The sequence below is a fragment of the Sus scrofa genome, chromosome 3 (genome assembly GCF_054392235.1).
Source record: "Sus scrofa isolate SSC_HxYL_T2T_F1_AM1 chromosome 3, Sscrofa_HxYL_maternal_Yorkshire_Landrace_v2.0, whole genome shotgun sequence".
In the NCBI taxonomy this organism is placed as follows: domain Eukaryota; kingdom Metazoa; phylum Chordata; class Mammalia; order Artiodactyla; family Suidae; genus Sus; species Sus scrofa.
The window spans coordinates 126939830-126953025 of record NC_139385.1 but is presented as its reverse complement, the minus strand read 5'-3'; the positions used below and the strand labels follow the sequence as shown (position 1 = coordinate 126953025).

Below are 13196 nucleotides of genomic sequence, written 5' to 3'. Positions count from 1 at the left end.
AGAGAAAGACTTCAACCAAAGGTATATATCCTACTACCTCCAGATAAAAATAAAATAGCAATCTAAAAATGAGATCTGGCATTGCTGTGAGCTGTGGTGTAGGTCTCAGACACAGTTCGGCTCCTGCATTGCTGTGGCTGTGGTGTAGGCTGGCAGCTGCAGCTCCGATTCAACCCCTAGCCTGGGAACTTCCATATGCTGCAGGTGCAGCCCTAAAAAGCAAAAAATAAATAAATTAATTAAATAAACAAATAAAAATGAAAAAAAAACTTATGCCAAAATACTTACAGTTTAAAAGAATCTGAAATTTTTGCTTGGGGGATTTTCTTTTTTTTTTTTTTTTTTGGCCTCAATGGCAGCATGAGGAAGTTCCAGGACCAGGGATCAAATCTTCACCACAGTAGAAACCTGAGCCACAACAGTGACAACAGTGGATCCTTAACCCACGCCATGCCACCAGAGAACTCCAAGAACGTGAAGTTCAGAATCTTACAGCATACACTCAAAGTATCTGAAAGCTAATACAAGAATTCCCTGGTGGCTCAGCAGGTTAAGGACCCAACATTGTCACTGCTATGGCTCAGGTTGCTGCTGTGGCTCAGGTGCATTCCCTGGACTGGGAACTTTTACATGCTGTGGGTGAGGCCAAAAATAAAAAAATTAAATAAACAAAAACTAATACAAATTACAGCCTATTATTGTTAATGTAGATATCTTTTCTGTTGTTTAATATAAGCCACACACAATATTATCTCTCTAAAACTATCCAGCTCATATTTAAACAAAGTTAACACTTTCTTTTTTTTTTTTTATCTTTTTGCCATTTCTTGGGCCGCTCTTGCAGCATATGGAGGTTCCCAGGCTAGGGGTCTAATCAGAGCTGTAGCCTCTGGCCTACACCACAGCCACAGCAACTCGGGATCCTTAACCCACTGAGCAAGGACAAGGATCGAACCCGCAACCTCAGATTCCTAGTCAGATTCATTAACCACCCTCGCCACGAAGGGAACTCCATAAAGTTAACACATTTTAAATGATTTTTCGGAGTTCCAGTGGTTAATCGGATTAGGAACCATGAGGTTGTGGGTTCCATTCCTGGCCTCGCTCAGTGAGTTGATGATCCAGCGTTGCCATGAACTGTGGTGTAGGTCACAGACACAGTTCAGATCCCACGTTGATGTGGCTGTGGTGCAGGCTGGCGGCTACAGCTCCAATTAGACCCCTAGCCTGGGAACCTCCATTCACCCTGGGAGCAGCCCTAGAAAAGGCAAAAAGACAAAAAAAAAAAAAAAAAAAGAAAAAAAGACTTTTCCCCTAACTTTGTACTTCCAGAGAACTTTGTATCCAAAAATCCCAAATGCTTTTTATTCAATAATTCATTTTTCACAAAATCCTTCCCCACCAGGGAGACATAACAGAAATATAAACTATTCCTAGAACAAGACCGAAAACCCAAATAACAAGGAATCCCTCAATAACACAAATGAAATGTCATTATGTACGTCCAAAATTAATGCCAAATACACAATTCAAAGTAATACGGCACTTTTCTGAAGTGTAACTTTATAGTGACAGAATCACTCCCCATTCAGGTACAGACACTGTTTGGGCTCCTTAGTTAGCATTACTAGTGTTAATCCTACCACCTGTCCACCTAAACTTTCAGAGGTTACAGGTTTATCTGTAATTAGGTATACAGGAGACACTCAAGGATCTAGAAAAGAGTGATTAAAAAGATGATATGCCAAGGAAAATGATTTAAGAAACTAATACACATTCACTTCTGCAAGGGCAAATTTCATCCATGAACTAAAAAAAACTACAACTTTGTATATTTGAACTACAAAAGTGACCAATAATTGAATTTTTAAAAGCTGCATTTTCAGTTGGATCCTGGAGATAGTCCTATGAACTCTACAGCTGCTTTTATTCAAAACTGTGACTGTTTTACTACATTTATCACCTATATGGCGCTCCATATGAATCTGATATAAGGAAAAACTTGCTCTACTCCGAGGAACTTGGATTTTTCCCTGCTCATCTAAGAGTGTTATATATACATGGTTACATTTCCCTTTCAGATTCTTTTCGTGTTTAACCCTCAACTTGGACCACTCAGCCTGTGTTTCATTGGCAAATTCATGAGTGTTGGAAAATAATTAAAGTACAGAGTGATAAAAGAGCATTTTAAAGGAGGACTCAAAGGTTTTTACTAAAAATAAAATTAAAATAAATCAAGTTTACCTACAAAGTTACCTAAAATATCTATTTTGATCCTCTCAACTAAGATGTGGAGTCAAAAGCCACATAAGTACCAACAAACAGGTCTAACTAACCAAGGCAGAAAAAGAGTTGAAATACTTTTCAAAGACTGCTTTCCACTTCTGTGAATACAGTATTAGTATGCTGAAAATGACTCTTAGGTGGAGCAAATAAATGCTAATTACTGATGGTCAAATTAACAGACCTAAAAGAGGTGAAGTTGTACACAAGGTAAACAAAAAAACACAAAAGCCAAGTATATAGGAGACAACTGCAGAGCACAAATCCATTTGACATTTAAAAAGTGTAGGCACAAGAAAATCATTCCAATAATCAACAGAATGTATCCTATGTTTATTTCCCCACCCTACACATACTTGGGGAAAAGGCAAAGCTATGACAGTATATGGTCCTAAGGCTTTTTTGTCTCTAGACACAGTGAATGAAACAGTCTAAAAAAGAGTCAGAGGGGAAGGAAGTGGAGGCAGGGGAGGGATATCAGCATTAAGTATGAAGAGCATCACACAAAAATAGAAAAAGGAGAACCTCTTCAATTTATATTGTATAAAGAGGAATACATTTCTTCCTACAAAAATAAGAGTCTCCATTTTCCACCAAATAAGTCTTTACAAACACTAGCAAATGTCTAAGACATCACATAGAGAGTACCTTTAAGAATACCAGAAAGGGGAGTTCCCATTGTGGCTCAGTGGATTAAGAAGCTGACTAGTATCCATGAGGATTTGGGTTCCATCCCTGGCCTCGCTCAGCAGGTTAATGATCCAGTGTTGCTGTGAGCTGTGGTGTAGGTTGCAGATGCAGCTCTGATCCTGCGTTGCTGTGGCTATGGCCAGCAGCTGCAGCTCCAACTTGACCCCTTTGCCAGGGAACTTCCATATACCCCAGGTGCAGCCCTAAAAAGCAAACACACACACACACACACACACACACACACACACACACACACACACACACACACACACACACACACACACACACACACACACACACACACACACACACACACACACAGCAGCTGCAGCTCCAACTTGACCCCTTTGCCAGGGAACTTCCATATACCCCAGGTGCAGCCCTAAAAAGCAACACACACACACACACACACACACACACACACACACACACACACACACACACACACACACACACACACACACACACACACACACACACACACACACACACACACACACAGCAGCTGCAGCTCCAACTTGACCCCTTTGCCAGGGAACTTCCATATACCCCAGGTGCAGCCCTAAAAAGCAAACACACACACACACACACACACACACACCCTGAAAGGGTGAACCAGGAGGAATGCTAAATTCTTGTAACATAAAACCAACTTAAGGAGTTCACGTAGTGGCTCAGCAGTTAAGGAATCTGACCAGCATCCATGAGGACGCAAGTTCGGATCCCTGGCCTTGCTAAGTGGGTTAAGGATCTGGCATTGCTGTGAGCTGTAGTGTAGGCCAGCAGCTACAGCTGCAGTTCCACCCCTAGCCTGGGAACCTCCGTATGCCTCAGGTGTGGCCCCAAAAAACAAAAAACAACAACAACAAAAAACACTTGAGAGGAAGAGCTTACCAAACTCAAATTAATCTATTTCAGAAATACACAGCAAAGAAATATATACCCTGCTTCATAAATATACTCTCCATAAACTGAAATTCAGAATTATAATTTATCCTCTTCTAAAGGACCAATCACAACACAGGATTAGTAAACCTCTTAAATTTCCTCAGAGGAAGCAATTAGATCATTCCATTATCTACAAGAGTCAAAATACAAATCTTAAAACTGAAAAACAAATATTTCAAAGTAAATCCTCATTAGCCTGTTGTTCATGGTCTTTTAAAACATTTTAAAAGGATCTTTGAAACAAAGTTTCATTAGCATCCTTCTAGAAAAAGCTCTAATACCTTCATTCTTCCAGCAATTTAAAAGCCACCACATGTTCATTTCTACATTAGACTATTGATTCCTTGCCTTTTAACATCTCCATAACAGCTGCTTGACAAATTAGTTCACCTTATTCTCCAGGGGGTAAGGACAGCATAATATCCATGAATTTAAAAATGGGACCACAAAATGATCAGTGACAGATGAGCTAACTGCTTCAGATAAACGAGACACTGCTCTAACAGTCTAGGCATTCATAGCATCATACAATTAAATGCTTACACTCTAAATATTTTATTTGTACTTAAGAACAGAGGCAAATCTTTCTTAAATTACTTTTAAAATATATTTTAGCTTAGGAAAGTCAGTACACTCGTACATGTTTGGAATAATTTCTACAGAAAGCCTAGTTTTTCTTATTTCAATCTAAAAGATCTGTAAGCCCCAAAATAGTCTAATAAGACAACTTTTAAAATATTTTCCACATTTTTAGCAAAATAAAAGCCAAACACATTTTCATACAACATATTTCAGAAAACTTCGGTAAAATATGTCTATTGTATTTGCCTCAGTTCATTCTGGTATCAGAACAGTGAGAGATACACAGAAAAAGCACACACAAACCATGATCTTGCAGACCCCATAGAAAAAAATATATATTGCTTTCCTCCCATAAGAATAACAAAATTTCCAGAAAAATTACTCTTAGTAAATTAGCCTCTCTAGACAGAAACATCCTCTTTTCTGAATTCATAACCAATCTCATAACACACCCTTATCAATACCTTTAAAGTGATAAAACATACATGTTACAGCTTAGAGCATTACAATGTAATAAAATTTTAAGAGCTACCACTTTAAAAAAAAAAAAAAAAACTAAACGAAATCATCGCCGGCCTTCTTCAAATGTCACTTTAGGAGCAGTGGAACCACGATGGTGTTAAGTCGCCTTTTATAAACTATCCCCATAACAAAAATGGAGAGACACCCAAAAAAACACAATTTGGAGACGATAGTGCTTACTATCCACAATTTTGGACATGCCCCTTTTGTGACCTGAAGTCTCCACTTGAAAGCTCTACCGACCGAGACCCCACTAGAACTCTGGTTGGCCGGCTGGCGGGTTCTCTAGCTACAATATCACATTTGATCGCTCCTGCCTGGAGAGGCGATAGTGTTGATTTTGTTTTTAAAGTTGGTGTCAGAGCTGCTACAAACTTTTTTCAGCATCCCTGCCAGGCTGCCAACTGGAGCTCTCGTTCACTTCCTCACCAACTTGAACCACCCCCAGTTTGAGAGTAAGCCGGAGTTAGACACCGGCAGGAGCTGACACGCTCACAAGAAGGGTTTGACACCGCAGAAAACTTTCACTTCTCCTCTCCAGCCCGTCCACCCGGAGAGTCCAGCCCTTCGCTCTTGCTCCCTTAGAATTCCCCTCTCAGGCGGGACAAGGACACAGAAAGCAGGCTGCTCTAACGTCCCCGAAAACACCCCCCCACACACACACACCCATAGTCTTCTCCCCTGGACTCAAGTCCCGCTCTCCACACAAAAGAGCCGGGCCAGCTAAGCTGGTGCGGCCCTAACTAGCCAGCTGCCACCCTCCACCGCACCCGCAGACCCGGGTCTCCAGCCGACCGAGCGGTCTCCCCTGGAGGCTGCCTGCCCCAACCTGGCCAGACAAAGCCCCGGCGGCCGGGCCGACTCGCGAGCCTCCGGACTCGGGCCGCCGCGCTCTTACCCGGGCCTCATCCAGAGCGACGCCGGCGCCACCGCTTCCCCCGGCCTTGGCGGCGGGGCAGCTGGCAGCGCGGGTCTTGGAGGAGCGGGTCCGAGAGGAGATGAAATGGCTGCTGCCTCCGGTCGCCCCAGGCTCTCCTCCGGCCCCAGGCCCAGGCCCAGGCCCAGGCGACTTAGATCCGAGAAGGCGCAGGGAGCTCTTCCGGGTGTTCACCATGGTCCAGCCAGGAGGACGGGGTCCACGCCGCGCCCGCGGCGCCCGCCGCGCCGGGGAGAGCCAAGGAAGGCCGGCCCGCCGGCCGGGCAGTCAGGGCCAGTGGAGCCGGGCCGGGAAAGACAAGCCGACCCGGACTCTGCGGAGCGCAGACGAGGACAGGCGAGAGTAAGACAGAGGAAGGAAAGTCGGCGTGAGAAGACAGCGGGAGACGGGACCGAAGCTCCAGGCCGACAGCTCAGACCCTCCGCCGGCTTCGCCCTCCTCAGCGGGAGCCGAGCGGAGCCGCCATTTCTACCCCTTTCTCTCCCGTTCTCGCTCTCGAGCTCCGTGCGTCAGGGCTCCAGCGCCGCAGGGCCAACGAGACCGCTTCCGGCAGTGACCGCTGCGGGGCGCTGCAAGGCCGGCCAGCCTTTCCCTTGTAGGCTGCTCCCTCCTCTTCCCCCGCCCCTCCAGTAGGCCCCGCCCAGCGGAGCGCTGTCAGCGCTTGGCGGCCAAGAAAGGTACGCTCTGGGCTGTGTCAGCTCTATGGTTTCCAGGTCTGGCCGGCTGCCTAGCAAGGAGGGGATGGGAAAAAACAGAGCGCGCGCGGGATAGGCGCGCGCGAACGCTGGAGTCGGTCTCGGAGCCTTCACCCCTTGCCAGGCCGGAGAACCCCACCATCACCCCCAGGTGGCCTGGATGGTACTAGGAACGACCGGCAAAGGCGGGGGGTGAAGGGGAGGGGGGGCGAAGACCAGGGCGCGGTGACCTGAGTTGGAATCCGTTGATATCCAAGACAAGACGCTGAACTTGTGTCACTTTTCAAGGTTGTAAAGATGTGAATGATAGCGCTGATAAGACAGATCTATGCAGTGTCTGGCACACGGTAAGCTTAAGAAAGAGCAAACGCTGGAACCCTGTGTCTTTAAACAAAGCAAAGCAGTGTCTGTCTTAGAGTGTTTTCTATAACCTTAGCCAGATCTAAGGCGGAGTCACAAAGAATGAATTCTTCCTATTAAAAGCCTCATTTAGCACTGCTGCCCCGCCCGCGCAAGAATTAAGAATGACACAAAAAGCTGAACATGAAGATAGAAAATGTTTAACTTCCAAAGAAAAAGGTTAAGGGACACAGTTAATATGAAAAGCTCTGTTGAAAGAAGGAATTATGTTCATTTCCAGAATTCCTCCGTACATTAGCAATAGAGAGCCTAATATTTATTGGATAAAAGTTCTCCTCTTTGCCTCACTAAGAATAATTGAAGACTTGAGAAAAGTCTTGTAAAAATCACCAAGCTGCGTCAAAATTAGAGGATTCTCCTCATCCAAGCTCCCAGTTGTTCAACAAAACTGCATAATGCACTAAGAATGGAAATAGTTTTTCTGTTGGGGAAGCAATATGGATTCCAGGAAAGCTGACTAATCTCTCTTGACACTAATCTGCATACCACATTCTCCCCTAGACACTTCACCCACCATTTAAAACTGGCCTCTTTGGGTGTGACAACCTTATAATGGAAGGAGACCTAGGTTTTCCTGTGTCAATTAGCTATGAGATCATCGAACAGAATAAACGATTTCATTTCCTGCAGAAAGAGTCTGGCTTTAAGCAGTATTTAAAGTGTCCTTAAGAGGTGTATGGTGTGCAAATTAGCACACAAAGGACTTCTGTGCTTTCTTCCTTTGTTTCAGTTTTGTTTTTGTAGTCCTAAATTGAGAAAGCCAGGTTGTTGTTTGGGATACTACAACCTATACCCTTTACTAATAGCAAATGTTTATTCTAAACCCCAACTGGTGTTAGGTCCTCTGTCAGGCCAGTAAATATGGAGGGGTTTTTGCTTTTTTGTTTTTAAATAACAATATAGTTCTGGCCCTCAGAGAGCTCACTGACAAGGAGGAAATAAAGACAGGCAAAGAACCAGTAAGCTGCAGAACAATGTGACAGGAAAAAATGAGGCAGAAACCTCTAATTCAAGCAGAGTTGTTAGAGAAAACCTCTGAGAGGTGATGATGCCAGAGATGCATCTAGAACCACAAAATGGAGAAAGAAAACAGACAAAAGAAAGCAGTTTGAAAAATATATGAAAGAGTTGCCTGGGGTTTTTGGTTTGTTTTTGGTTTTTTTTGCTTTTTTAGGGCTGCACCTACAGCATGTTGGAGTTCCCAGCCTAGGGGTGGAATCCTAGCTGCACCTACACAACAGCTCATGGCAACCCTGGATCCTTGACCCACTGAGTGAGGCCGGGGATCAAACTAGTTGGATACTACTTGGGTTCATAACCTGCTGAGCCACAACAGAAACCCCCAAGAGTTGCTTGTTTTACATATTCTGACTAGAAGAAAATAACTGAAAAATCGATAAAAATCGCTTTTAAACTTTACTTAAAACTACATGAGCTGGCAAATTACTAAGAAATACTTGGACCAAAAACTAAGTTACAGCAAGAACCCAGACAGCAAGCTAAACTCTAAAGACAGCTTTCACTTCCAGTGCATTTGCCTAACTCTGGTGAACTTTATCTATTTTCTCTGCCTACAGAAGCTAGAAAGGTCAGAGGACAAAGCCCAGAACCTGCTTAAGTTACAGAGTCAATGGAATCACCCTGCAAAACGGTGGTAATTAAAAGAATACACCTAAATATAAGGGTGAATTAGAAATAAACCAACCAAACTTCCCATCACTAATCTCTAGGAAACTGCAAGGAGAACTGCCTTTCCCAACATCTAAACTAAGAATGAGAGAGAAAAACATATCCCTTAAGATTTAAAACAACAAACTGGCCCTCCGGTTTATAGTCTAACTTCACCAAATCTGATAGACAATAATTTAAATTAAATAGGCTTGAGTCAAAAGTGACCCTAAGCACAAAGTTAAATTATCTCAGAAATAATGTAACTTCAACAGGAGATTCAAAAACAGTCTCATGAATATGACTTAGTTAAAAAAAAAAAATTAAATACAGACAGCATAGGAGTTCCCATCGTGGCTCAGCAGGTTAAGAACCTGACTAGTGAGTTCCCGTTGTGGGGCAGCAGAAATGAATCCATCTAGTATCCTTGAGGATACGGGTTTGGACCCTGGCCTTGCTTAGTGGGTCGGGGATTCAGCATTGCCATGAGCTATGGTGTAGGTCGCAGTCACGGCTTGGATCCTTCGTTGCTATGGCTGGGGTGTAGGCCAGCAGCTATAGCTCCAATTCGACCCCTAGCCTGGGAACCTCCATATGCTGTGTGTGAGGCCTAAAAAGTAAAAAACAGTCAGCATTAAAGAATAGAGGAGAGTTCCCACTGTGGCACAGTGGGCTAAGAACCCAACTAAGACTGTTCCGGTTGCTGCAGAGTTGTAGGTTCGATACCCAGCCCAGGGAAGCTGGTTAAAGGACCCACCATTGCCACAGATCAGCATAGGTCACAGCTGCAGCTTGGATTCAATCCCTGGCCCAGGAATTTCCATATGCCAAGGGTGTTGCCATTAGGGGAAAAAAAATAATAAAGTAAATAATAAAGTACTAGTAAATTATATTGCAAAATGGGATTATTTCTGTTGTGGCTCTGCAGAAATAAATCTGACTAGTATCCATGAGGACACAGGTTCAATCCCTGGTCTTGCCCTATAAAGACAAAAAAATTTATACTGCAAAATGAATACTAGAACAAGTGTAGTTATCATCCATTACCACACATAGCTGCAATAATTTTTTATATATCATTCTTAAGCACAAACTCCAAAAATAAAATATCAAAACTTATGTCGTATACAGTATGGTTCACAACAAATAATTTTTTTTTTTTTGTCTTTTTGCATTTCTAGAGCCACTCCTGCAGCATATGGAGGTTCCCAGGCTAGGGGTCTAATCATAGCTGTAGCCACCAGCCTACACCAGAGCCACAGCAATGCCGGATCCTTAACCCACTGAGCAAGGCCAGGCATCGAACCTGCTACCTCATGGTTCCTAGTCGGAATCGTCAACCACTGAGCCACAATGGGAACTCCAACAATATTTTAAATATTTTAAAGTAAATCATTAATGGTTTTCTTTAACAAAACTTTTTTTTTTTTTTTTTTTCTGGCCATGCCCCCAGCCGGGGATCAAACTCAAGCCAATTAACACTAATCCTTCTCAAAATATTCTGAATACTAGAAGAGGAGCTAGTTCTTTTGTGGTGAAACAGGTTAAGCATCTGGCATTGTTGCTGCCAAGGCTTGGGTTACTGCTGTGGCACAAGTCTGGAAAAAAAAAAAGCAGAAGAGGAGGAACCATTTCCAAACTCATTCCATGAGGCCAGCATTACCTTGATACCAAAGCTAGACAAAACATCACAATGGAAGAACTGCAGAGCAATATCCCTTATGAACAGAGATAGAAAAATCCTCAACAAAATACTGGAGTTCTCCTGTGGAGCATCACTGTAGTAGCTTGAGTCATTGCTGGGTCTGGGTTTGATCACTGGCCTGGGGACTTCCACATGCTGAGGGCTCAGCCAAAAATAATAAGAATACCAAAAAAGAATAAGAATAATACATTGACATCTTGGACTTAGATGTCAACTCACTTATCTGGTGTAATACCTAACATTTAAAGCCCATGGTCCCAAGAACCCAAACCATAGCAGTGACCCAAGCCTCTGCAGTGACAACACCAGATCTTTAACCTACTGGCCTCAGAGAACTCCATTTTTTTAACTTAATCTTTAATAAACAAGATAGAGGGGCATTCAAATAGATCATTCACTGAATAAGCAGATTAAGATGGACAGTTAAATACAGATGTACTATGACCCTTTCCAAATGCCAAGTAAAAGATCAATAGGAAAACAATGAATAGTATTTGCCTGGAAAAAAAAAAAGTCAATGTAATACACCACATTAATAGAATGAAGGAAGAAAGACCACATGATCATCTCAATAGACACAGAAAAAAAAATATTTGACAAAATCAAAAATTTTCTCATTACAAAAATACTAAACAAACTAGGAATAGAAGAGAGTTTCTTAGAGCTCCCTGGTGCTGGCCTAGCAGTTAAGGATCCAGTGTTGTCACTGTGATGGCAAGGGTTCAGTCCCTGGCTCAGGAACTTCCACAGCCTCAGCACCTCCACCCCCACCCCTGCAAAATAAGGGAGTTTCTTCAACAGGATAAAGGGCAATCATACTCAGTGGTGGAAGGTTAAAAGCTTTCTCCTTAAGATAAGGAAAAAGACAAGGAAGCCCATTTTTGCCATTTCTTTTTTTGTTGTTGTTGTTGTTTTGTTTTTTTGTCTTTTTGTCTTTTGTTGTTGTTGTTGTTGCTATTTCTTGGGCCGCTCCTGTGGCATATGGAGGTTCCCAGACTAGGGGTTGAATCGGAGCTGTAGCCACCGGCCTGCGCCAGAGCCACAGCAACGCGGGATCCGAGCCGCGTCTGCAACCTACACCACAGCTCACGGCAACGCCGCATCGTTAACCCACTGAGCAAGGGCAGGGACCGAACCTGCAACCTCATGGTTCCTAGTCGGATTCGTTAACCAGTGCGCCACGACGGGAACTCCCCATTTTTGCCATTTCTTTTCGACATTTCGGGAGTTCGTTCCCCTTGTGACTCAGCAGGAATGAACTCAACTAGTATCCAAGGAGATGTGGTTCGATCCCTGGCTCATTCAGTGGGTTAAGGATCTGGCCTTGCTGTGGCTTTGGTGTAGGCCAGCAGCTGCAGCAGTGATTTGACCCCTAACCTGGGAACTTCCATATGCTGCAGGGGTGGCCCTAAAAAGAAAAAAAAGTAACAACATTGTACTGGAAGTTCTTAGAACAATTAGAAAAAAATTATAAATGAAGGCTTCCAAAACATAAAAGAAAAAGTAAAAATATCTCTATTCATAAATCCCATGATCTCGTATGTACAAAATACTACAAAAATCTATTTTTAAAAAATACACACAGGAGGTCCCGCTGTGGCACAATGGGATCTGTGGCACAATGGGATTGGCTTCATCTTGGCAGTGCCAGGACACAGGTTTAATCCCCCGACCAGCACACTGCATTAAAGGATCCAGCAAAGTTGCCACAGCTGCAGCTTAGGTCACAAGTGCAGCTCTGACCTGATCCCTCGTCCAGGAACTCCATATGCCGCAGGACAGCCAGAAAAGAAAAAAAATTAAAATAATAAAAAAAAGAAAATGAAAAATAAAAATAAAAAACATACAATTATTAGAAGTAATCAGGGAGTTCCCGTCGTGGCTCAGTGGTTAACGAATCCGACTAGGAACCATGAGGTTGCAGGTTCAATCCCTGGCCTTGCTCAGTGGGTTAACAATCTGACGTTGCCATGAGCTGTGGTGTAGGTTGCAGATGCGGCTCGGATCCCGCGTTGCTGTGGCTCTGGTGTAGGCTGGTGGCTACAGCTCCGATTCTACTCCTAGTCTGGGAACCTCTATATGCCGCGAGAGTGGCCCAAGAAAATGACAAAAAGACAAAAAAAAAAAAAAAAAAAAGAAGTAATCAATGTATTCAGCAAAGATGCTGGATAAAGGACCAACACACAAAAATCAGCAGTTATTTCTATACAGAAATGAGGGGGAAAAAAATCCCAAAAGAAATTAAGAAAGCAATTCCTTTTACCACAGTGATTCCTTTTCTCAAAAAAGAATACTTAGAATAAATTTAACCAAGGAGGCACAAGACTTGCACACTGAAAACTACAAAACAAAAACCTAAGTAAATGGAAAGATGTTCATGTTCAGAGATCAAAAAAAACCTTAACATTGTTAAGATGTCAGTACGCCTCAAACTAACCTACCCATTGCAATCCAGTGCAATTCCTATCAAAACCCAAGTGCCTTTTTTCTTTTTTACAGAAAAGGTAGAGCTGTTCCTAAATTGCAAGGAACCTAAAATAACCAAAAATATCTTTAGAGAAAAAAACATTTGGAGGACCCACACTTTCTGATTTCAAGACCTACTACAGAAGCTACGGTAATCAAAACGTTATGGTACTGCATAAGGATAGGGCATAAAGGTAACAAGAATTTTGAGTCCAGAAATGAACTAATACATCTGCAGCTATTTGATTTTTGACAAGAATGCTCTCTTTATCAAATTGTG

At 43.0% G+C, this 13196-nt stretch overlaps 1 protein-coding gene across 13 annotated transcripts in view; it reads right to left on the bottom strand.

Moving 5' to 3' along the window:
- Positions 1-6451, bottom strand: part of ATAD2B (ATPase family AAA domain containing 2B) — a 125126-nt gene extending 118675 nt beyond the window's left edge. For all 13 annotated transcript variants that reach the window (XR_014842404.1, XR_014842400.1, XR_014842403.1 and 10 more), the window contains exon 1: positions 5924-6451. Coding sequence is in view for 3 of the 13 variants with exons in the window: in XM_021087780.2 (XP_020943439.1) it covers positions 5924-6139 (216 nt within the window). In the remaining 10 variants the exon portion in view is untranslated. The remainder of the gene's footprint in view (positions 1-5923) is intronic.
- Positions 6452-13196: the final 6745 nt, after the last annotated feature.